Source organism: Spea bombifrons, chromosome 4 (genome assembly GCF_027358695.1).
Source record: "Spea bombifrons isolate aSpeBom1 chromosome 4, aSpeBom1.2.pri, whole genome shotgun sequence".
Classification (NCBI taxonomy): domain Eukaryota; kingdom Metazoa; phylum Chordata; class Amphibia; order Anura; family Pelobatidae; genus Spea; species Spea bombifrons.
Window position 1 is genome coordinate 73135404 of NC_071090.1, and position 23424 is coordinate 73158827.

The window sequence follows — 23424 nt, forward strand, 5'->3', positions numbered from 1 at the left end:
AAAAGCACTTCAATGAAATGAAAGTACCCATACATACGTTTAATATGCAGAATAGCCAGCTCCTGTGAATGTTTGTCTTGTGGGATGAGCTTGGTTTGCCCTGTCTAATGCATTGAAAAAACAAAAATTTTCTCAATCTTCTTGACACTTAAACTATGTAAGTGAATAGATTGGTGTGTGCACCGGTGATGGATTCTTAACAGATGCTCTAGACGCTTGACAGTCACCTGTGACAAATGTATTGATCTTCTCACATGAAACTGACGTTTGTTATTTTGTTTATAAGCTCTGTGAATATATGTATAATATGGTCAATAGTAATCTTTTAAGATGTATATATCGAGAGCAAATTGAAAGGAGGGATAACCCGATAAAAAGGCCAGGGATCTGTGCAATATATGCTGCCTTCTGTGCGGTAATTTTGAATTTCCTTGTTCCTTTTCTCACCTCTTTGAGCTCTATATTATCTTTATTTTTATTTCAATAATTCCTGTATGCTATACATTTTTTATTTTTTTATTTTTTTTTTTATTTTTTTTTTATCCACCGCTGCCAATGATTCTGAAATGTGTGCAAGGTTAGCTCTGTTTTATGCAGATTACAAAAATGAGAGCATATTAAAATAAAGATACGATATGCAGTCACTCAATGACACCCTAAATGTTCCTGTGATTCAGAACTCCTTCACTCCATTAGTAACTATTAACTATACTTCTCTCTGTTAGACTGCATTGCTTATCCTTATCACCATTGTTCTTGTATGCTTGTCATTATAGCCCATGGTCTTTCCTGTGCTGTGTATAATTTCACCATTTTCCTTAGCTTTTTCTTTCTTTTCTTTGGTACGGTGGTATTTCTGACACAAAGGTAAATTGTGCTTTTCTGCATATCTCAGAGAGTTGGCAGCTGTGTATATATACCTACATTTTTCCTGTACTCTCCTCTTGTCTGTCCCTCACTTGCCTCTTCCTGTGTCATTCCGATTTTTTTTCTCAACCAAAGCTTCCCAACTTTTTGGTCGCCTAGTGACACCCCTCTCTACAACTTGGAGCCTTGTGACCCCCCTCCCTTTGATGTGGCTCGTTTCCGTGGGCTGACGGCCTCAACGCTGCTTGACCTCACATACCTGACAGGCATCCATGAAGACCCAGGCAAAGTTAGTGCTAAGCGTCATGAAAAGAAGCACCGCCATGAGTCAGAGGAAAAAGGGGAACCGGAGCAGAGAGGCGATCCAGAGGTTGTCACAGAATCTCGAACCCAGGATGAAGGAAAAGCCGTTGTCAGTTTAGCACCAAAATCAGAAAGTGAACAAATTCCGCACCTAGGAGATGCATCAATGGTTGATTCTCAACACCACCCTACAGATGGGAAGCGAAAGACCCACGATCACATTCAACGAGGCCACGAAGTTGTCCCGTCTGAGATCAGAGCCGTGCAGCTCTCCTATATCAACCTTGGAGCAATGAAGTCTCTTGGAGTGCTTTTGAGCTGCAGCAAATATGCAGAACTTCTCCTGATCCCTAAGGTTCTGACAGAGAATGGTCATAACTCTGATTGTGCCAGCTCCCCTGTTGTGCATGAGGATGTGGAAATGCGGGCAGCCTTGCAGTTCCTAATGCGTCACATGGTGAAGAGGGCTGTTATGCGCTCACCCATAAAGAGAGCCCTTGGACTGGCTGATTTGGAGAGGGCACAAGCCATGATTTACAAGCTAGTGGTTCATGGGTTACTGGAAGAGCAGTTTGGTGGTCGATTAAGGCAAGGTATGACATCCCTATGTATCATTTTATGTAGAGGTTTTATGTTAAATATGTAAATATACTGATTAACAACTATAACGTCAGTGGCTAGACACTTCAGTCTAATACATACATACAGGCTCAGCTTTTAGAAGCTAAACAGAGATTTTTTAGGTTTAATCTTCCTTAGTGAGGCTGACATTTTTACTTTTAGTAGCTAAGCAAGCAAAGTGACAATTCTAAAAGTGGAAAAAATATTGTCTGGTCAAAATTGTAAAATTGTTGTTTTGTTTCTTACATGGTTACCTAATAGATTTAGACCAACAAGCAGAGGAATGTGACCAAGGCCAGCAAGCTCAAACACCAGTCACCACCAGCCCCTCTGCTTCCAGTACCACCTCTTTCATGAGCAGTTCACTAGAAGATACTACAACAGCCACCACCCCTGTGACGGACACAGAGACAGTGCCAGCATCTGAGTCCCCAGGAGTAATGCCTCTTAGCCTGCTAAGGTACCAAACGTAAATTTAGCTTGTGGAAAAGCTAACAATCTGTAGTGCCTCTTAAAGAGACACTTCACATCATCCTGTGTACTTTAATGCATATAAAGCTGAATGATCCCTTAAAATTTTCATGGTGTCTGCCTTGCAAATGCAAGGGAGGAATTCTACTTAATCCTCCATATGTGCAGGAGATGACGCGTGATATACTTAAGCCAGTTAGCTTCAGTCCTGGCCTGGCTTTTGTTCCAGGTTGGGGAGCGACTAAAAAGACCCCCTTATGCATCACTCTGATTTATTTGAGTGGTTGTCCTTTACTGCCACTGATTGGCTGCTTGAAGCAGCCAGTCACTGGCGCAAATTGTCTGACCAACGAGAGACCTGCTGCAGTTCTGGAGCGGATCCTACGATCCATGGATTCATGACTCCACCAATTTATTGGTCCCTTTTACTGCTGTACTTTATTGTTCCGTATGGATGCATTCCTTCCTGACACATAGAATTAGATTTTCCTTTCCCTCATTTACCGCCTACAGTGATTGTATGTAAAAAGACATTCCATCTTTAGCTCCGTGCCAGCTAAGGCATTTCTAGTAATGTGTTGCATGTCTCTTGATTCCAGATGTTTTATTATTTTTCCCACTGCGGTTTAAAAAATGCATTTAATTTCTTCTGGGTTTCCCTCATATATTTTCTATGTATCTCTTCAGGCAAATGTTTTCTAGTTACCCAACCACTACCGTGCTCCCTACCCGTCGGGCTCAAACCCCTCCTATCACCTCGCTGCCCACGTCCCCTACAGATGAGGTGGGAAGGAGGCAGAGTCTTACATCACCTGACTCACAGCCATCAAGACACACAAATCGTACAGGTGGGTTGCAAGAAATACACATTGGGCTTATTCATTAAAGTGGGGGATGGGAGGAGATGTTTTTGGAATAGAAGCTTACTTGGGTTGTGTCCTTCATTACATTATTGGGCAGACTAGATGGGCTGAATGGTTCTTAAATGCCATCGCTTTCTATGTTTCTATGTAAAGGGGAGTCAGTAAGGTAAAACTTAAATTTTTTCCTGCCAAATTTCATCGTTCTGTGAGATACTGCCATTTAGTGTGTTATATCTATATGTTTAAGTATATTAGAGGATCCCATTTGAACATGTTTCTTCAGGATGAAACTACTGTTTCAAATTGACTTATTAACTCTCATGCCTGTATGAAACATGTTAGTCCAGTAGTATAAAATCCTTTTTTTTTTTATTGGACTAACATTCCTTTTTAAGGACATGCTTTTGAGAGTATTAACCTCCCTTTGTCAAGTCAAAAGCGATACTAACTACAGACATCTAAGCGAGACATGGGCAGCAGTACTGGGGTTAAGGAGCATGATAGAGGCTGATAAGGTGCAGGTCACAGTAGTTTAAAGTGGATTTAAATTTAGTTTAGCCAGAGAAGAATTTGGCGTGGTAGAGGTAGTGAGGGTAATGATGTTTTGTTTTAAAAAAAAAAAAAAAAAAAAAAAATGAATTCGAGTAAAATCACAGAAAATCTCATATGAAGTTCTGGTGATGTAACAGAAGCCCTATGTCCATGTTTAATCTGGTGTCCTTAGCTTTCAAATGGTTAATCATCTTTATTTCAAATGTTTTTCTGGCTTGTGTGTTTTCAAAGTTCCCTGCTCCATTGAGGGCCTCAGGATAAAGTGGTGGCCAACTGAACTACAGTTATTGTTATTGTCATCGTGTCTGTTAATGAAGTGTCTATGTAGGTTCATCATTAGGTTCCGTTTCTGACTGGTTTCTCCAATGTTCACATTTATTGCACCGGATTAAACATGAACATGGGATTCCTGTTATATTACAAGAACTTCATATGATATTTTCTGTGACTTTACTCTAATGTATGCATTCTCCTCATGTTACAGGCATAACTTGGTTTATTTTTTTGGGAACAAAATTAATTGCCCGGTGCCCACATCCACTCTTTCAAACTTTCATACTCGTTCACTCTATCTCTCAGGCTTTCTAAATGCTTCCCTACCTTCTTTTCTGACCACTTCTGTTGACCACTTCCGTATCCTCCACTACTTCTTCTTTATATTCGCCCTTCTCTTCTCTAGTCTATCTTCATTCCTTAATCTGCTATCTTCTTTCTTCGTCCGCATGTCCGCGGACATAACCCATAGACAACCTCCACCAAAATGGCCGCGCTACAGTGACGTCCCCTCAGATCCTCCATTCAAGGGAGAGGATGTCACTGCAAGCGCAGTCATTTTGCCCTTCCGTGAACTGAGTGAATAGCAGTCATTCAAATATTGAGTATCATAGTTTAACAGAACTTAATATCTGAATTAACATTTTTGTGTTGCCTTCATAGCCAGTTTGAGTAGATTATGGATATATCCATAGATATGGACGGTCCATTTATGTGTGTGTGTGTGTGTGTGTATATATAATATATATAGTGTGTGTATATGATTGTGTATACGATATCTGTATTATAAGAGACTATACACTAAATTTCTATCACATATTATATGTGTTTCTTGTCCCATCAGCTTTGTCAGACCCCAGCAGCCGACTCTCCACATCTCCCCCTCCTCCTGCCGTAGTTGTGCCTCTGCTTGAAATGGGATTCTCAATCAGGCAAATCAAAAAAGCCATGGAAGCCACAGGTATACATTTTCCCCCGGCAGCTAAATATACCCTCTCTGCAGGACAATGCGACTTAATAGCTTCACAGCATGCTTAGAGATACTCACCTAATCTGTGGTATCCATCCTTTACCCATGTCTAAATCAAGGATTGCTGCAAGGTCTGTTTTACTAATGCTGCTCTTAAATTAACCATATAGAACTCTTTTCCTCACACATGCGGAACACAATGTCCACCTAGTAATTTCTGTCTTCAGTTAAAATACAGCAAGCTGCTCCTTTGCTTAGTGTACTTGAGTACATGCATATGCAATGTGTGCAGCCTGTTCTCAAGTGTGACAAAAACATCCTAGTATATATTGCTAGTGTTTTTTTCCCCAGAATGGGTGACTTGTTCTTTGTACAGTCCTATTAATGAGCTGGTCGTCATACAGAGGCTGGACTTGCCCTGTTTGTATAATGATATCACATGCCCTCTAAGACCACTTTTGTTCTAGTCTAAACAAACTCAATTTCTCTAACCTCTCTCCATAACTAATATGTTCCACCATCTTATTCATTTTATAGCCGACCTTGCACGGCGTATTCAAGGTGTGGTCTTACCATTGATTTATACAGAATCAAAAATAGCTATGTTGCTAGGTTTACGGTCTACAACTATAACCAAGTTTTTCTTATTTAATTATTTTCCTACACAACCTATTTAAAGGCATAATTTGTGCATTTATTATACATATTTAATATATATATATAAATATATATAAAAAAATGTACACACATACATACTGGTTGAGCTTTTGATCCCTTTTTGAATATTGCTACCACTTCTGATTTATGTCTTATTGCACGATGCCAGGCAAAAGAGGATCTTTGAAGCTAAAAAGCTATGGTCTGGCTGTTTCTTTGCTAAGTTCCCGATTGTATGTGGCCTGCCCTGGTCCATTATCTATTTTAACTTTATCAGGCTAAAACCTTGTCCTGTGTTAACCAATTGCATTTGCTGTGCGTTATTTTAGCAATGTTAGCATACCTGCAGGTATCGGCTCTTTATTCATATACAGAAGCAAAACTTCTGCTTCCTTCCCTAAACAACCTTACCGATTTCAATGGGCAAGCAGTTTCCCTCCTTAGTTTTTCAATTTATTAAATCTGCATGTTGCTTTCAGGTGCTAGAGAAGCAGACCCCCAGAACATTACTGTATTGGCCATGTGGATGATAGAGCATCCTGATGATGAGGATAGGTACTCTGGCAGGACCCCTGAGCAGTGCCAAGGTGGCTCCATCACAGTATCCAGTGGCAAATCAAGTGAAGTAGCCTACACAGGGGATATTTCATCAGCGGACGCCCCAGAGATGGAAGAATGCTTTTGTGACAGGTATTGCAATTCTTTTTCTGAAATATGTTGTGTACATGCAGCTGGAGTGAGTGCTCACACTAAAATGTTGGTGGCAATGGAAAAGCGTTTGTACAGTGTTTTGTTATACCAGCGATGTTTTATAGAGACAATAATGGGGATTATTGTTCTTTAAAAAAAATGTTTGTGTTGTTTTAAAGGGAGTTGCTTTCTTAGACAATTAAGAATTCTGCTTGCTACAAAGAGTTGGTTGTGCAGGCACTACCCTTTATTAAAGCAATATTTGGGCTAGTGTGTCTTTAAATAATATATTGTGTCTCTTGTAGCCCAGACAGCATGGAACAGGCAGAAAATGCTGGAGCCAGTAGTGGTCAACAGGCCAGAGGCAGGTCTACAGTCACCAGAAGGCAGAAGTTTGACCTGGCAGCAAGAACATTACTGGCACGAGCTGGTATGACATCTGTATTATTATGGCTGTATGTAGTGTTAAGGAGTTAAACACATGTGTATATGTTAATAGTTAAATAAAAGCAGCACCTCAAAGCACCTAGCCTATATAACAAGGTTGGACAGACTGGTCTGGGGGTTCAATTTTTTCTGCATGTTCAACAGGGAACGCCAGGAGCAAAATTAGGTGTACCATCCCAGCTGCTGATGCTCTTTGCTGAGGCTGAATGTGTTATTACAGGGTCTGGCAAATATAGCTTAGGGTAATAGTTGCTGATGTCAGTATGGAGCGCATAGCAGGATAGCTGACCTACAGTGCTCTGAACTGACACGCTTATGACTTTACGAGATCCAGCCTTCTACCAGACTCAGGCCCAACAAAGTGGCTTGGGATTGATATTAGGAAACAAAGAGAAAAACCTAGGCCTAGAGAATGGAAAGTTAAATGTACATGGAATGGGAGAATGTACAATTGACATAACTGGATGGCAACAACATACATTGGTAGAATTGCTGAGAGAAATGGGCAAGGCGAGATAGGAACGCCAAAAAAGAGAGGCATCAATACCCTGCCTCTGACACTCTCAGGTGAGAGCACCCCAAATAACAGTGATGCTCACTAACGTGGTGGAGTCTGCGGACAATTTCCAAGCACGTAGAAGTCTTTTAAAGAAGGTTATCAACACCATTGAGGACATACCGCTCAAAATAATTTGCTGGACAGTAAAGTGGCACATGGTTAGCTTGTTACTAAAAATACAGCAGCCATAAGCATTATGTAGGGTGGTTATCTGACCCTTGATCATAGGGACTGCCAGAAAGTCTGAGATCTGTGAATACTTTTGGTCTTTAGTGGCTCATACACACTCTGTACCTCTTTTTCTTTTCAGCTGGATTATATCGTACAGTTCAGGCTCACCGCAGCCAGGGCAGGAGAGAAGGTGTCTCATTGCAACAGGAGCCTGGAGCTCTCTACGACCTTAACCTGGATGAGGAATTGGAGATTGACCTAGACGATGAGGCGATGGAGGCGATGTTCGGGCAGGACCTGGCCAGTGATAATGATATTCTGGGAATGTGGATCCCGGAGGTACTGGACTGGCCAACATGGGTGTGTGACGGCGGCTGGCGCTGCTTTAATATCTGTTCTAATCCCACAAACCTTGTAACGCTGCCTAGCTTGAGATGCAAAGCATTTGTGCATGTGGAAATAATCTACAGTTTGTTTAACCAGACAGCACGTTGTTGTATTCTGTTGCCTAAGCTTTGGTGCTTTACATTGTGGAGCCTAAATCTTCCCATCTGCTTTGCAGTGAATTGATATTCTACCAAATAATTTAACTTCAGCCCTGATATGAGTGTCTCTGTGCCAGTTGCATATTTGTGGAGCCTAACTTGCAATTGAGGTGATATTGAATGAATGTATGAATTAGCATAACAATTAACATACAGATTATCACATAATATATTTTATTGCATGAAAGCTATTGAAATTATATTCATATCAGTTATATTTCATACCCTCTGTGTAAAAACAAAATAGTGCATTTCCCTTGTTTGGTCCTAATCCGCAGCCTTTGTACTCATTGTTTAGTTGTCCTTACATTCTTTTGCAGCACGTGTGTGAAACAGAAGACCGAGAGGAGGTGGTTATTTGTGAGCTGTGTGAGGCAAGCGTGCTCAGCTTCAATCAACACATGAAAAGATACCACCCAGGCTGTGGTCACAGTGCCAACCGTCAGGGTTATCGCAGCGATGGTTCCTATGTTGATGGGTGGTTTGGAGGAGAGTGTGGCAGCGGGAATCCCTACTACCTACTATGTGGCAGCTGTCGCGAGAAATACCTGAGTCTAAAGAGCAAGCGCAAAGCCACTGCCTCTGAGAAGTGAGAACATACAATAATTATTATTTAAGCCATGCAGTCACTCTTTTTTGCTAAGAATTTTGAAATAAATCATAAATACACAATTGCAGTAGCATAGAATGTTGCTTAACATTTATGTTGCTGTAGAATAGAACATTGCCCATGTATCCATTTTATATGACTGTTTTAATAAAGTCTTGATAAAGAAGAAGCTTTAAATTGTTAAAAACTGTGCTTACCATCCTCTGTTATATGAGGCAGCATGAATCTGAAGATTTACTTTGGAAAGCTGTCCTGTGCCTGATAATAGCACATCCTATTTCTTTATTTCAGGTACAAAGGACACGCTCCAGATTTAATTGGGAAGCAAGACAGTGTTTATGAAGGTAAAACGATTTAGGATGGAGAAAGAGGCAGAACTCTGCTGAACTTTAAATAGCAATAGTACAAAACACACAATGTACACTATATAATAAATACATTATAGTTTCCATCACAGTTAATTTACATTTTATTACAGAGGACTGGGACATGTTGGATGTTGATGAAGATGAAAAGCTGACAGGAGAGGAGGAGTTTGAACTTCTGGCTGGGCCTCTTGGCCTTAACGAACGCAGAATAGTACCAGAACCAGTCCAGTTCCCAGACAGCGACCCACTGGGAGCATCAGTTGCCATGGTGACAGCTACCAACAGCATGGAGGAGACACTTATGCAGATAGGTAGCTGCGATGTCAGGGTTTTTTTTTTTCACTCTGTAACTTGGTGTATTATTCTACAATGTAGGTTTCAGACAATCTTGCATACTTTTCTGTTAATTAAATGAAGGAGTTTAGTTAAACTGCTGCCTGTTTTGTTGTCTCTGAATGCACGGAAAGGTTTATGGGGGGGCTTGGTGAAGCCCATTGAAACCTCTGTACCACAATGACTGTGTCTTTACAGAGCCATCAGTATGCAATAAATTTAGCAACTGTTGGTATTATTAGGAAGAAAAGAGGCAGTTACCTTTACGTTTGCATGTCTGTTATCATAACCTATGAGTCTTGCCTGACAACATAATGAGCATTTGCAAAATGATTAGTTATTGAGAACCCTCCTTTTAAAAAGAAAATAATTTTCAACCTTTTAGATCAACAGTATGGTGTTGCATATTACAGCTCTGAAATAAACTACGAAATAAACAGTACACATTTTTTTCCAATGCCTGCTCTTCACCGCATTATTATTATTATATTCAGGCTGCCATGGTGCTTTGGAGAAAAGCTCTTCTGGCCGGGTAACGCTAGGCGAGCAGGCAGCGGCGCTGGTTAACCCACATGACCGCGTGATGGCATTACGGAGGGTGATTGCGGCTGCTCAGGTCCTCTTAGCTCGTACCATGGTGATGCGTGCACTTTCACTGCTGTCTGTCAGGTTTGTACTTGCTATTCCAAGTAGACCAATGTTATGCTGCAGTTTGTAGTTGGCTTTACAATGTGCTTCCAATGTCCATATTTATCTTTTTATTTTCTAATGCTATCGCCTGATAATTTTCATAGGTTGTGATGCTATTCCTTTTTTAGTATCTTAGCATAATAAAATAATCTCCCCAATAGTAGATCAGTTGTCATTTTATATTCTACTGATTAGATGTCTGTGTACCATTAGTGAAATGTCTATGTCTTACTCTGCCTCACAGTGGGTCTAGCTGCAGCCTCGCTGCGGGCTTGGAGTCTTTGGGCCTCACAGACATTAGAACATTAGTACGTCTCATGTGTTTGGCTGCAGCGGGCAGAGCCGGTCTCTCCACCAGCCCCTCCGCCACAATGTCCGCTTCTGCGGACCGCTCACGTGGACTTCACAGCAAGACCAGCAAACCCATTTCATGTCTGGCGTATTTGAGCACCGCTGTTGGATGTTTGGCATCCAGCACTCCAAGTGCTGCCAGGCTTCTAGTTCAACTCTGCACTCAGGTAATACTGTTTCTAGTGGTGCACGGTGACAGTCATAGCAGTTTAAATATATGTAAAATGTTTTTAAGTTCACTAACCAAACTATAATATTTTTTGATGTGATCTGTATTTTCCTATTAATTTCCACACAAGGCGTGCAGTGGAGCAAATATTGCTCTATTTGAACACGTGAAAAGTAAAATGATTGTCTTATTAAAGTATCTGTCTTTTTTATTTTTGTGGTTGCATTCATGCAGAATTTGATATCAGCAGCAACGGGTATGAATTTGACTACTGTGGATGATCCGATTCAGAGAAAATTCCTACCCAGTTTTCTACGTGGCATTGCTGAAGAAAGCAAATTGGTCACATCCCCCAACTTTGTAGTGACCCAGGCATTGGTGGCTCTTCTGGCTGACAAGGGAGCAAAACTAAGACCAAACTATGATAAAGCAGAGATGGAGAAAAGAGGTATGATACGTGTGGACTGCTGCCAAGTTTTCTTAAGTTCTGTTTGTAATTGCTGAAGTGTAGCTCTCAATAGATTATAAAATAGAAGGGGGTTTAGTGTGGTTGTTTGCCTTTGGTTAAGCCGTGAAGCTAAAGCAGTGATACTTTGTCAATAGTTTAGTTTTACGGCTGGCAAAGATCCTTCTGTGGACTAGATTATGTATAGCTGTTGAGCATAATCCACATGTAACATCCATATTTTATCTGACCCATATAACTTGCTCATGTTCCTAGATTCAGTTTGCCTTGGTACCCTGGCATTTCTATTAAAATGCTGTAATGCTGTAGGTCCCTTGGAATTGGCCAACGCGCTGGCTGCCTGCTGCCTGTCTTCGCGGCTTTCCTCCCAACACCGGCAGTGGGCTGCCCAACAGCTAGTACGCACCCTCGCAGCTCATGATCGTGACAATCAGACAGCACCCCAAACCCTTGCGGACATGGCCGGAGACCTAAGGAAGTGTTCTTTCATCAAGCTGGAAGCGCACCAGAACAGGGTGAGTCTTTACTTACTTACTATGCTTTATTAACATTATTACCCTGCATTATATCTCTTCAACAAGTGTGAGAATCAGATTCCCGGTGGAACAAGAAATTGCTAATTACACCATAAGTAGCTATTGTTTGTTTTTGTCTAACTTTCAGCATGGTAGTCTTTCATTTGATTCCACTTCTAGGAGCCGCTAGTGTTTAAATGTTGCTCTGCTAACATGAAATTGTTTGTTAAAATTTGCATTATTGAGTAGCTTAGTATTATTAACAAATTATCTTTTATATAATATGTAACGTATTTGCTCAGTTATAAATAAATAAAAAATTTGAATATTAATTTAGAAAAAACAGCCTGAATATAAGACTACCCTATAAGAAAAACGTTTTACTAGTAAATATTCACATGTAAACTATTTTTTCATATTTAATAAAAACTATGATTGAGAAAAAAAATGAATTTTTTGCTTTTATTTCCTTTTATTTGCCAACCTGCTGCTCAGTTATGTACATCTGCCCCCCAGCTATGCCTTATACCCCCCTATATGCCACTCTGTCCCCAGATAAGCCTTATACCCCCTTATATGCCACTTTGCCCCCCCCCGACTCACGCATGCATGCCTAGACTGGTCCCCCATGCTCCAGACTCTCTGGTGTCAAGTGGGGGCAGCCGGTGCTGCTGGGCTTCTATGACCGAGCACCGGAGGGTCACGGCAGTGCTCCGTCATGAAGCCCCGCCAGAACTGCCAGCAGAAGTTGTCTGCACGCAGACGTTTACCGGCAGCCAGAGAGGAGGCTCCAGGTTTCCTGCAGCGCTGCGGGGGATCTGGATCTTAGTCTTATAGTCAGAACTCTATTTAAGGTCTGATTATAAGATGACCTGGAATAAAGGACGTATAGAAGCTTGTCTTATAATCGAGCAAACAGTATTTTTTGTTGCCCCTTACGTACACTTATAACATGACTGCTTCCTCCCTAAAAAGAATTACAGCTACAATCGATCTTTTTATATGTCTCTGCAACCCAAGTTTTCTTGTGTTTGTTTTTAATCCAAAGGTTCATTAAATTAGGAAGAGACTGCTGCATTATCTATTTATTATTGTTTATTAATAGTGTTAATAGTATTAACAGTATCTGCAGTGCTGTACAGTGCATTACACAAACAAATAAGCAGAGATGGAACATGAGGAGATCCTTGATCTTTATACAAGGGAGATATGTCTAGATATTCCTTAGTACACCCGGTTATTTTTTGGAAAAGGACATTATTCTGGGGGGCGGACATTAATCTCATTGTCGTTTGATTTTTTGTAGGTTATAACCTCTGTTTGGTCCAGTAAGAAGGAGTTATTAGCCACAAGTGGGAGTGATGGGACTGTTCGTGTGTGGAATGTGTCCAAGAACCAGTATTCTCTGCAGCAAACATGCATCTTCCATAAAGTGTGAGCGCAGAAACCTCTCTCCTCCTTTGTCAATTACCACTTCCAGACGCACACAGCGACCGTTTCCTTATGTAGTGGAAGAAATTGGGTTTCTTTTAGATTTGCTTTTGGATTGTATAGGAAGTTTTTACCGCCATGTTTGCAGAGAATTCCCCGCAGACTTTAGATGCAGAAGACTCGGATCACAATGATGACCACTCTTAATTACTTTCCCTTAGATAACTAACTAGCGTCCCGTCATGGACATTACAATTATGATTCCCAAACCTGTGGCACTATAGCGTGCATATAAAACACATTTTCCTGTCAACCCTAGACCAGTTTGAACTTGTGCTTTGATGTTTTGCTAACCATTGTTTTTTGTCCTAGTGAGGGAGCTGCTGAAGAGGCTGACCCGTGCCTGTCTCCTGTATGCTGGAGCACAAGCGGGAGGTACCTGGCTGGAGCATTGGAGAAGATGGTAAACATCTGGCAAGTAAATGGTAGGATTCAACGTAAATATTACTTTATAGCACAGGTCTGTGTAATGGGCATTTTCATTATATTTTGGGGGATATACTTTGTCTTTAATCATATAATACTAGCCTATAAAAACTCACCTTTGGCAGGCTAGATGTTAGATGTATGTTTAAAGTTGAAATAATTGTGCATTACTATACATGTAACTTGCATAAACACTGTACAATTAAAACTTTGATGTTATCCCCTATGAATCAGGAGGAAAGTGTCTTGTGGATGCTCAGCCTCACTGGGTGTCAGCAATTACATGGCCAGAGGAGGGTCCTGAAGGTGTGTGGACTGGGGATACCCCAGAGTTCTTGTTGGTTGGGCGCATGGATGGATCCCTGGGGCTCATTGAAGTTATAGATGCCTCCAGCATGCGCAGACTGGAACTGGATCACTGTTACAGGAAGGAAGGTAAGTGGCCATCACAATCATGTAAATCATGTAAACAAGTTTAAAAACACCAATGCAGTACAATCTCCTTGAAATGAGAATTAATCTTGGTACATTTTATGGTATTTTTATTGTATAATTGGATAAAGAGACCTCCCTTATTGTGTCATGCGCAACTACATGATTACGTCAGATTCATGTGACAATGCATCAGGCAGGGGACCTCCCAATCGCATATAGCGCAATCATCTCTATACTCCCAGGGGCCATCTTGGTTCACCCTTATGAGCAGTGGGACAATATCCACATGATCTGTCCATGTTAACAGCTTGATCACAAACAAGGGGAAATGCGAGAAAAAAAAGTGATATTCTGCATCTGGGAGTGTAACTGAATAAGAAATTTGAGGGCCACAAGTTGCTTGACCCAGTTCTACATCCACAGTTGCTCGTTCCTGTTATAAATATAGATTTATTATGTGTGTTTCCAGTGGCTGTGACCTGCATTGCTTGGTTCAGCGAAGATCGTCACTTTGCAGTTGGATATGCAGATGGGAAGCTATTGATTGCAAACAAGGAGCCCATGGAAAAAGGTGGAATGGATCTTATTGATGCACACAAGGTGAATGAATGAATGAGATATTGACTAGGAACATATATCCTTTCTTATTGAGCTTTATATTTATGTGTTAGAACATTTATGAAATATATATTTTTTTTTAGGGAAACCGGGCGTAGGTATGACCATATATCAATGTTCAGAAATAACATTTGTGTGTGTGTATATATATATATATATATATATATATATATATATATATATATATATATATATATATATATATATATATATATATATATATATATCTCATAATCGCTGTTTTGTTCAAATTCATACATTATATAATTTTTGTGTGTGGCTGATGGCACAAGAAGGTTACTAACCGAGTTCAATGTTCTCTCTGTACTAAACTGAGGGAACCACTAAAGGAAAACCACTTTATTTATATATAATACACACACACACACACTGTGAAGTATCTAAGAAGGAGCAGTGTTATTTTATGTGCTGTTGTCCCCTAATTTTTTCCTGTATTGATCTTGTTTTAGGACATGTGCACAAGCTTGAAATGGGATCCTACTGGCCAGATTCTGCTGACTTGTGCCAAAGAGGACACAGTAAAGATTTGGGGGAATTCAGCGGGGGCATGGAAACCCTGCTACTGCCTCGCTCATCCATCAGTAGTTAACACAGTAACCTGGTGCAGCCTCCCCGGAAAAGCAGACAATCCACTGTTAATGCTAGGAACGTAAGTGGAATGGTCCCCTTACCTTTAAACCTAGGCCTTGACATGAGAACCAGAGAGCCTGTTTGATTACCAACAAATCACAACATTTGACACTCATTTTGGATGCATTCTTCTTTTTTCACAGTGAAGATAATGATTTGCAAATGATCTGATATGTATTATATAATGTAGAACTGCATGTCACATTGCAGGGGGTGCCAGAATGGTTTAGTGTGTGTGTGGACGGTCCCCTACTGTCATCTAGAAGAATTTCAGTCCAAATCGGCTAAGCCAGATGAGTGGAGAGAGACGACATCCAGCAAGGTAAGTGGCTCTAAAATAGGTTCTTTATTCAAAACCGTTATAGTAATTATATTTTTGTGTTTCATGGAGCAATGGTGTCTATTTCATTTCAGGATTTATGTAACAAAACTGAGGTGGCACGTTGTGTGTACAAGCTTCGTGGTCACATTACCCCCGTGCGTACTGTGGCTTTCAGTCCTGATGGATTAGCTCTGGTTTCTGGAGGACTTGGGGGTCTTATGAACATTTGGTCCTTAAGGGTAAGAACAGTTGTTGAGTTAATTGGGAATAGCACTTGCCATATGCAGCTACTCATTTTAGCCCTTATCAGGGCAACTAAAGACTGCGCCAAAATAGTTTTCAAAAATATAATAATGATATGTATGATATATATATATATATATATATATATATATATATATATATATATATATATATATATATATATGATATATATGTATATAAAATAATTTGGTGTTTTGTTTAAAGATTAGTTTGGTGGCAGCTAGTTTTACACACTCATAGAGACATGAGTTTGTCCGTTTGCAGCAAGCAGATAGCACGATTTTAATTTAAACTTGTGATACTTTCTGTCCTGTGTAATGGTTTAAGTATATTGAATGAAACCTTTAATTTGAAACTTCTCTATTTTAGGATGGTTCCGTCCTACAATCTGTTGTCACTGGCTCTGGAGCCGTTACAACCACAGTCTGGATTCCTGAAGTTGGAGTAGCGGCCTGTTCCAACAGATCAAAGGTAATTTTTAGCTGCCCTGCTTCTAGAGAACCGGTGAAAACTAGAGATTTATTCAGACACCATGGGGTTGGGTGCTGAGTTTTATGGTAGCATTAATAGATGCGTCAGAACACAAGGTATGCACATTTTTTCATAGAGAAACGCATAATTTTAGTATCTATGTTATAATGATCTCCATAATAAAAAAAAATAAAAAACTAGCTGTCCCTTGTAAAAGTGCTGCCTGGATCCCATGGACCCACCGGCCCGGCCCTGCATGGGGGGTATTACTGTACTCAGGAGATGTTGCAGAACGCATATTGGGATGTTGTTTGACAGTGTCTAGTTTTCCAAAATATATGGTATGATGGGTAATTTGGGACATCTTTGAAGCCGACCAATTCAAATAGGACATGAGGGCAGTATGACAGATTTGAATTAACTTGGGGAAAAAAACATAACATTGAGTATTTCTAGTAGAATCTATTTAGCGAGTTTTTTTTTTCATTTAGTTTTGTAGATGAGTAAAAGATTTTTAAAATAGAAGTCAGAAAACATGCTTTTTAAAAATTTTCACCATATTTTATATATTTTTTTAGTAAATTAGATAATATGATCAAAATAATGTTATCTAAAGAAGCCCACAATATATAATGTGTGCTGGTAGAGTAAATGAGAGAAGACACATAAACATTGCAGAGATGTTAAAACAGCCATTGTCACAAAGGGTATTTAAAACAAGAAAAAGCTTTTGTCTTTAAGGGGTTAATGTATATAATGTTGGTAGGGAAAGCCACACATTTCTCACTTTGTAGCCATGAATTTTGTGTTTTGTCATAAAAAGTAGGGGTATTTGTGATGTACAGATTGGAATTTGTGTAAAATTACCTGATGCGAGTGTTAAGAAAGTTTGCAGGGATTAACACAGTTGAGGGTTAGGAGTATCTGTATCGGCTTGCATGGTTGAAGGAGAAAAAATATTTTCTTTTAGCCTTAAATACAGTGCTGTATACAGTAATGTAGTTTAGCATTGAAGAAAGTCTAGGTTTGTTTCACTTTGTTCAAATAAAGTTCCTTTATCCATCAGACATGATATTTTGGGTTACTTTCCCTGCTAAAACACCATACTTGGGTGATTCTTTATGGCAATGCTATTGATGTCTGTTCCTCCATAGATTTTCATCAGTCAGTGTGTCCAGCTGGATGATTTAGACCAAGTCATTCTATTGTTCGCTATATGCAGTATGATAAGGAGTCAGGGGGTTTTGTCTAAGAGATTAATCTAAAATGGTTAGCACATATAGCACATACACAGCATGTGTTATATGTTGAATTATGTAAAAGCTAGAATGGTTTTAAAAAGGAGAAAACGATACAATCGTTTTCAAAATTCATTTTAATGTGATACCAAATTCTTATGTATTAGTCAATTTGGTTCTAACCAAAATCAGAAGAACTTTTATAGTTTTATTTTGAACTTGTAAATGGGGCAGAATGATGTAACGCTGCCCGTTTTCATAAGCGTATGTTCATAGTACCTAAATTCTGTATGTATCATACCCCGTCACAGGATGTTCTAGTTGTGAATTGTACTCCAGAATGGATGTCATCCAATCACATCTTAGCAACTTGTAGGACTGCACTGAAGCAGCAGGGGATTGTGGGACTGAACATGGCTCCATGCATGCAGACGTTCTTGGAGCGTCTTCCCGTCATGCTTCAAGAACAGTACGCATATGAAAAGGTATGTCTCTCAGTGTCTCCTGTGTGATTCATTACTAAACATCCCTATTGAGTTTTAATGAGTCCTGTAGCTGGAATTTTCTAGCAGTCAGTTGTGAAATTTGCGAGCTTTATACTACCTAAAGCAAAAACGTATGCTATTGTGAACGTGTTAAACATATTATCAGCTTGTGTTTGGGCTACAGTATACAGCACTTGCCTTGTTTTTTATTCTTCGTAGCCAGAGGGTGATGTATGGCTATGAAGTGTTTACCAAGTTTTCCTGTAATGTGTTTGCTTTATGTTGTTCAGGAGTGGTGTTTATAAATATGTTTATAAATGTTTCTATGGTACACCCAATCTATGTTCTGCTGAGCTGATTCTATGAAATGCCTGAAACTATCCTCTGCATGAAGTGTGTCCCTTGTTTTTCAGCCACATGTGGTGTGTGGGGATCAGCTGGTGCATAGTCCCTACATGCAATGCCTTGCATCGCTAGCAGTTGGGCTGACATTGGAACACCTTCTGTGCAGCGCTCCGCTCCCCCCTCACCACCGCTCCGTGCCTCCGGATCCAGCTTCATGGAACGCTGCAGAATGGGCCTGGCTCGACTGCTTCTCTACCACCATTAAGGCTGCTGATGCCCTTGCTAGGGGTGCACAGTTCCCAGAATCCTTCACCGTCCCTGACCTGGAGCCAGTCCCCGAGGAGGAACTGAGGCTCTTAATGGTATGGTCTCTAGACATAAGTACTTAACCACTTTTTGTTCTTTAAATACAATTCCAGCTGTTGTAGGGCCCCAGAATACCAAGCTGCTGGTCATTTAACTGCACATTGAATTATGAAATTTGTCCCTAAATAATATAGCTAGTTTATTTTAAATGTCTATTTTTGTACAGTTTATTTTAAATAGCTTATGATAAATTATATTCCTTTCAGCTTTATCTGTATGGATACATATTTATTTGGCATTAGGTGTTTGTGAAGCATTACCAAAGAAGAAAAAATGGCTCACATCTCGGTTCTTTAATCTCACTACTAGGAATATTACTGGTCTGGCTCTCAATGTTTTGTTTCTTACAGGATAATAGCAAATGGATCAACGGCATAGATGAACAAATAATGTCATGGGCCACATCCAGGCCAGAGGTGAGTAAATGCATTAACAGTCTGTTAAATCTTATTGTCTTTTGAACAAGAGCAACAGGAAAAAAAATTCATATTTAGTGCCAACTGCAAAAAAGAAACCTGTGATTTCAGTTTGCTCTTAAATTAAATCAGCCAACTCACATAAACCTTCTTCATAGAGCCTTTTTTTATTTTTACAGACTTTAACACTTTCTGTGTCAGAGCGATGAGCACAATAGCATAGCAATACACTGACACTTCCATAGCTAAAATACATAAACAGATAAACACTTGAGTCTTCTTGAGGCAGTTCAGGGGTAGAACTAAAAAAACTTGGCTTTTTGATCAGTAAATGAGTAGTAGTAAAACGTTACTAATCTGTAAAAAGTCATGAATATGTCACTTGGCAGGACTGGCATCTTGGAGGCAAATGTGACGTGTTTCTGTGGGGAGCTGGGCGCCACGGGCAATTGGCAGAGGCCGGCAGGAATGTGATGATCCCGTCAGCAGCTGCTTCCTTCTCCCAAGCACAGCAGGTACCACTGCGACAAAGTGAATGCCAACCTCGTAATAGATTTTAAGCTCTTAGGCCCCTCTTCTCCTTCTGTACCAGTTCATCTTAACATTTGTTATGGTCAGTTTTGTATATAGTCATTTTTTAAGTTTTACTTTTCACTGTCCCCCTATTGTAATAGAGCTACAAAATCCACTGGCACTCTGTAAATAAATAAAATTGGGGGGCAATGTATATGTTAGAGATTGTCTAAGGGAAAAAATGAGTGAATGCGTGTGGCCTTTCTTTGTGTTCCTACGCACATTTAACTTTTGCCTTCCCTTGATGATTATTATTAACCCAGTATGTTGTCTCATTTTTAGGCGATCTGTGGCCAGAACTGCACTTTTGTGATCCAGGCCAATGGCACTGTGTTAGCCTGTGGTGAGGGGAGCTACGGACGCCTTGGGCAGGGAAACTCTGATGATCTCCATGTACTTACTGTTATCTCTGCTCTGCAAGGTAAATAGGCGCCCAAGAAAGATAGATTTAGCTGTAGTCACTTGCTTGACTCGCTCTAGAATTTGGAGAGAAATCTCTAATACGAAAGCTCTTTTTTATTTTGCTATTTCTGTTTCTACATTTTTGTCTGCTACTACTCGTTAATTTATTTGCATCTTGATGTCTAGTCTTTTGTTGAAGTTGAGTACATTTTATTGAGCCAACATAGGAAAAGATTAACATTTTTTTTAGATGGAAACCTCTGAGCCCCTAAAAGCGTATGACAGAAGAGTTGTGGTTTCAGCTCCCTCACTTTACTATTCATTGTACTGGAACAACACTGGCAAGCTCCTCAGACCTGCATAATTCAGAGGGCAACAAGTCTTTGAAGAAATCCCACAGATTTAGCTAGACATTATACAGGGCCAGTCAAACTCTCCTGTCGGTTCCCTTTAGTGAATAGACACAAGAGCCCCTAGCCCCAGCTACAACATACACACATAGTGTGTATGTGTGTGTTAGTATTTGGTGTTAGCATGTGAATTTGTGTGTTGGCGTATGGTGGTGTTGTGTTGGGGGAGAGCCTAGAGTCAGTGGCCCCCGGGAGGGGGGAGTGGAGGGGCAAAAGAAAGACTGTATGTGTACAGTGATAGTGAGCTGGTGTTAAAGCGAGTTTTGTGTTAGTATGTATGTGTGATATGGGGGCCTTGAAAAAAATAGTGCACCCAGGCACCATTAACGCTAGGCTTTCCCTTGTTCTCCTAAGGTGTGTTTATGGGAGGATCTTAAGGCAAAGTGATGGGTGGAGCAATCTGGTGAGACAGTAGACTGGTCATGGGGAGGGCTGATGGGAGGAGCCGAGGGGCCCTGGCATTAAGCATGTGACTTTATATCTTTTCTGTGTTAGTTCAGTAAAAGGTAAAAATACTCAATGTTCCCATCAGCTAATATGATTTTATCTGTTTTCCTCATATGGCGGAAGAGACCAGAAAACTATATGTAGCGTTACATTGTATTAGACAGACAAAAAATGTATATCAACCTCGACTAAAGGCTTCATTATCTCTTGGGGTAAAATGCTATATACAAATGCTTATTGTGCAAGAAACAAGAGCTTTCAAAACCAGACAATGGATCACTGATTACCTGCAGCTGACTGGATTGTCACTTGTGCTTTTTCTGTCGTTGTCACAGGGTTTGTGGTGGCTCAGCTGGTGACCTCCTGTGGTTCAGATGGACACTCTATGGCTCTAACAGAGAGCGGGGAGGTGTTCAGCTGGGGAGACGGGGATTACGGAAAACTGGGCCACGGAAACAGTGACCGTCAGCGGCGTCCAAGACAAATTGAGGCGTTGCAGGGGGAGGAGGTGGTGCAGGTATGTGATCGTGCTATTAACAATGCAGGATAGTGGAACCTGCTTATTAGGATTGAGTTATCAGAGATGTCTAGAAAATTTACAGAAAATAAAATCTATAGATTGAAGAATCAGGAAAATGGATGCATCCATTTTTTAATTATGAAACGTAATGGTGACACTTACTTTTTGGGTGGGTCATTTAGCTAGGACATCTATATGGGACTGGTAAGAGATGAATCAGTAGCAACCAGGTTATATGGGCTTTCAGGTTGCTCACTATGGGTGACATTAGGTTTTAGTAAATATGAGATTATTGTGATGGAATTAATTGGTGATGTGTACACTGCCAGATGTCGTGTGGCTTCAAGCACTCAGCAGTGGTGACGGCAGACGGGAAGCTGTTTACATTTGGAAATGGAGACTACGGACGCCTGGGCTTGGGAAATACATCCAATAAGAAACTACCTGAGCGGGTGACTGCCCTGGAGGGATTTCACATTGGACAGGTACACCATTTTATTCTAGTACTGCTAGAGGAAGAATTTGCACTTCTCATATACAGAGAAGACTTTGGTGGTTTTTCGGTGGGTTTTATGTGATGTCAGTCCGGTCAGTGTAAATAAATGTTCTGTGTTATTGGTTATTCCATGTACATTGTTAGTAAGAGGCAACATAATAACGCACAATACAAAAATCCCAACATTAGCGTATCGCATTTATGTTTCTGAGTGTCTAGATGTTAGAGCACAATAAATATTAATAATACAAGCTAATAGAAAATACACCCTAACATTTCTGTGAGCTTGCAATGTAACCTTAATGGCACTTTCATACAAAGTTCCTAGCGAGAATAGTGGGCTTATTTAATATGGTTAATTGAGACAAAAGTACGGGACTATGTTAGTATGTTAGTATGTGCTTCTAAATTTCTTTGCACTGGCATGTGGGACCAGTACATATATATACATTTTCAAAATACTTGCTCATTGTGGGATTAGTAAATATCACAAGCTATACTGTGTATGTGTTAAACTTTTAAAACAAGCATTTAAAGAATTGGTGATAGTAAATACATATTTAAAGTCTAATGTTAGCCTGACGGGCATTGTTAATAATTTGGCAGTACAATACTTGACATTAAATATTAATCATCTTGTAATAATTGCTAGTGAGCACCATTCCTATTTTTGGCAGACATGTTGCAGTCATTTCCTTTGCCATTTTGTGGTGTTATGTTTACACGCAGGGAAAATCCCCGAATGGGGTGTATATAGGTAATGGCAGGTCTTCACTACCAAGTATGCTGGAGATGTGTGATATTTTAAGGTTCCCTTTAATTCTACATATTATCTGCTAGAACTTAGATTTAGGAGCCTGCCACGGATTTGTACTGGCTCTTCTGGCACTTACGTCTATCATTTTGTTGCAGGTTGCTTGTGGACTCAACCACACACTGGCCGTCTCAGCTGATGGCTTGGTGGTTTGGGCTTTTGGAGACGGAGATTATGGAAAACTTGGACTGGGAAATTCAACAGCCAAGTCTTCCCCACAGGTGTGAAAAGTGGAAATATATACATGGAAGCTTAAGATCATAGTGACTCCTAGGACGTATATTCTAATAGCAAATGAGAAAAAGAAATCAAAGTGATGTTGGATTTGCTTTGGTCCTTTTCTATTGCAATGTTAAATAAAATTCTATCATTACTACAGGCTCATTTCTTAATTTTCATGTGTATATAACAGATCATTAAAACACTTAATCCTGAAATCCTGTGCAAATGCTAAAGCATTTGCTACATTTTGATACAAAATTCCATTTTTTATGGTTGTTGTAATTGAATGTTTTATAGTTGTTGTAATTGAATGTATTATTTGCCAGGAATACTTTGCATAATAATTGCAACTTGCACTCTCTTTGCAGAAAGTGGACATTCTGTGTGGAATTGGCATAAAGAAGGTAGCTTGTGGGACACAGTTTTCAGCAGCACTCACCAAGGATGGACATGTCTACACATTTGGCCAAGGTTATTTTATCAAATTTAAAGAGACAGCAACTGCATAGCCCATTACTCTA

The 23424-nt window shown here is 40.0% G+C and overlaps 1 protein-coding gene across 4 annotated transcripts in view; it reads left to right on the top strand.

Annotated features, from left to right (window-relative positions):
* HERC1 (HECT and RLD domain containing E3 ubiquitin protein ligase family member 1) overlaps nucleotides 1-23424 on the top strand; it is a 69655-nt gene that overhangs the window by 39158 nt on the left and 7073 nt on the right. For 2 of the 4 annotated variants that reach the window (XM_053462056.1, XM_053462058.1), the window contains exons 39-69: nucleotides 1003-1763; nucleotides 2053-2251; nucleotides 2950-3110; nucleotides 4795-4911; nucleotides 6057-6267; nucleotides 6573-6697; nucleotides 7584-7804; nucleotides 8310-8578; nucleotides 8891-8943; nucleotides 9078-9278; nucleotides 9795-9969; nucleotides 10235-10508; nucleotides 10745-10958; nucleotides 11286-11491; nucleotides 12798-12925; nucleotides 13295-13407; nucleotides 13643-13843; nucleotides 14313-14443; nucleotides 14932-15131; nucleotides 15323-15434; nucleotides 15527-15673; nucleotides 16068-16169; nucleotides 17719-17892; nucleotides 18306-18599; nucleotides 18954-19019; nucleotides 19409-19534; nucleotides 19875-20013; nucleotides 21187-21368; nucleotides 21701-21856; nucleotides 22780-22902; nucleotides 23272-23374. In XM_053462056.1, coding sequence (XP_053318031.1) covers nucleotides 1003-1763; nucleotides 2053-2251; nucleotides 2950-3110; nucleotides 4795-4911; nucleotides 6057-6267; nucleotides 6573-6697; nucleotides 7584-7804; nucleotides 8310-8578; nucleotides 8891-8943; nucleotides 9078-9278; nucleotides 9795-9969; nucleotides 10235-10508; nucleotides 10745-10958; nucleotides 11286-11491; nucleotides 12798-12925; nucleotides 13295-13407; nucleotides 13643-13843; nucleotides 14313-14443; nucleotides 14932-15131; nucleotides 15323-15434; nucleotides 15527-15673; nucleotides 16068-16169; nucleotides 17719-17892; nucleotides 18306-18599; nucleotides 18954-19019; nucleotides 19409-19534; nucleotides 19875-20013; nucleotides 21187-21368; nucleotides 21701-21856; nucleotides 22780-22902; nucleotides 23272-23374 — 5684 coding nt within the window. The remainder of the gene's footprint in view (nucleotides 1-1002; nucleotides 1764-2052; nucleotides 2252-2949; nucleotides 3111-4794; nucleotides 4912-6056; nucleotides 6268-6572; nucleotides 6698-7583; nucleotides 7805-8309; nucleotides 8579-8890; nucleotides 8944-9077; nucleotides 9279-9794; nucleotides 9970-10234; nucleotides 10509-10744; nucleotides 10959-11285; nucleotides 11492-12797; nucleotides 12926-13294; nucleotides 13408-13642; nucleotides 13844-14312; nucleotides 14444-14931; nucleotides 15132-15322; nucleotides 15435-15526; nucleotides 15674-16067; nucleotides 16170-17718; nucleotides 17893-18305; nucleotides 18600-18953; nucleotides 19020-19408; nucleotides 19535-19874; nucleotides 20014-21186; nucleotides 21369-21700; nucleotides 21857-22779; nucleotides 22903-23271; nucleotides 23375-23424) is intronic. The other 2 variants (XM_053462057.1, XM_053462060.1) reach the window with 2 other exon arrangements.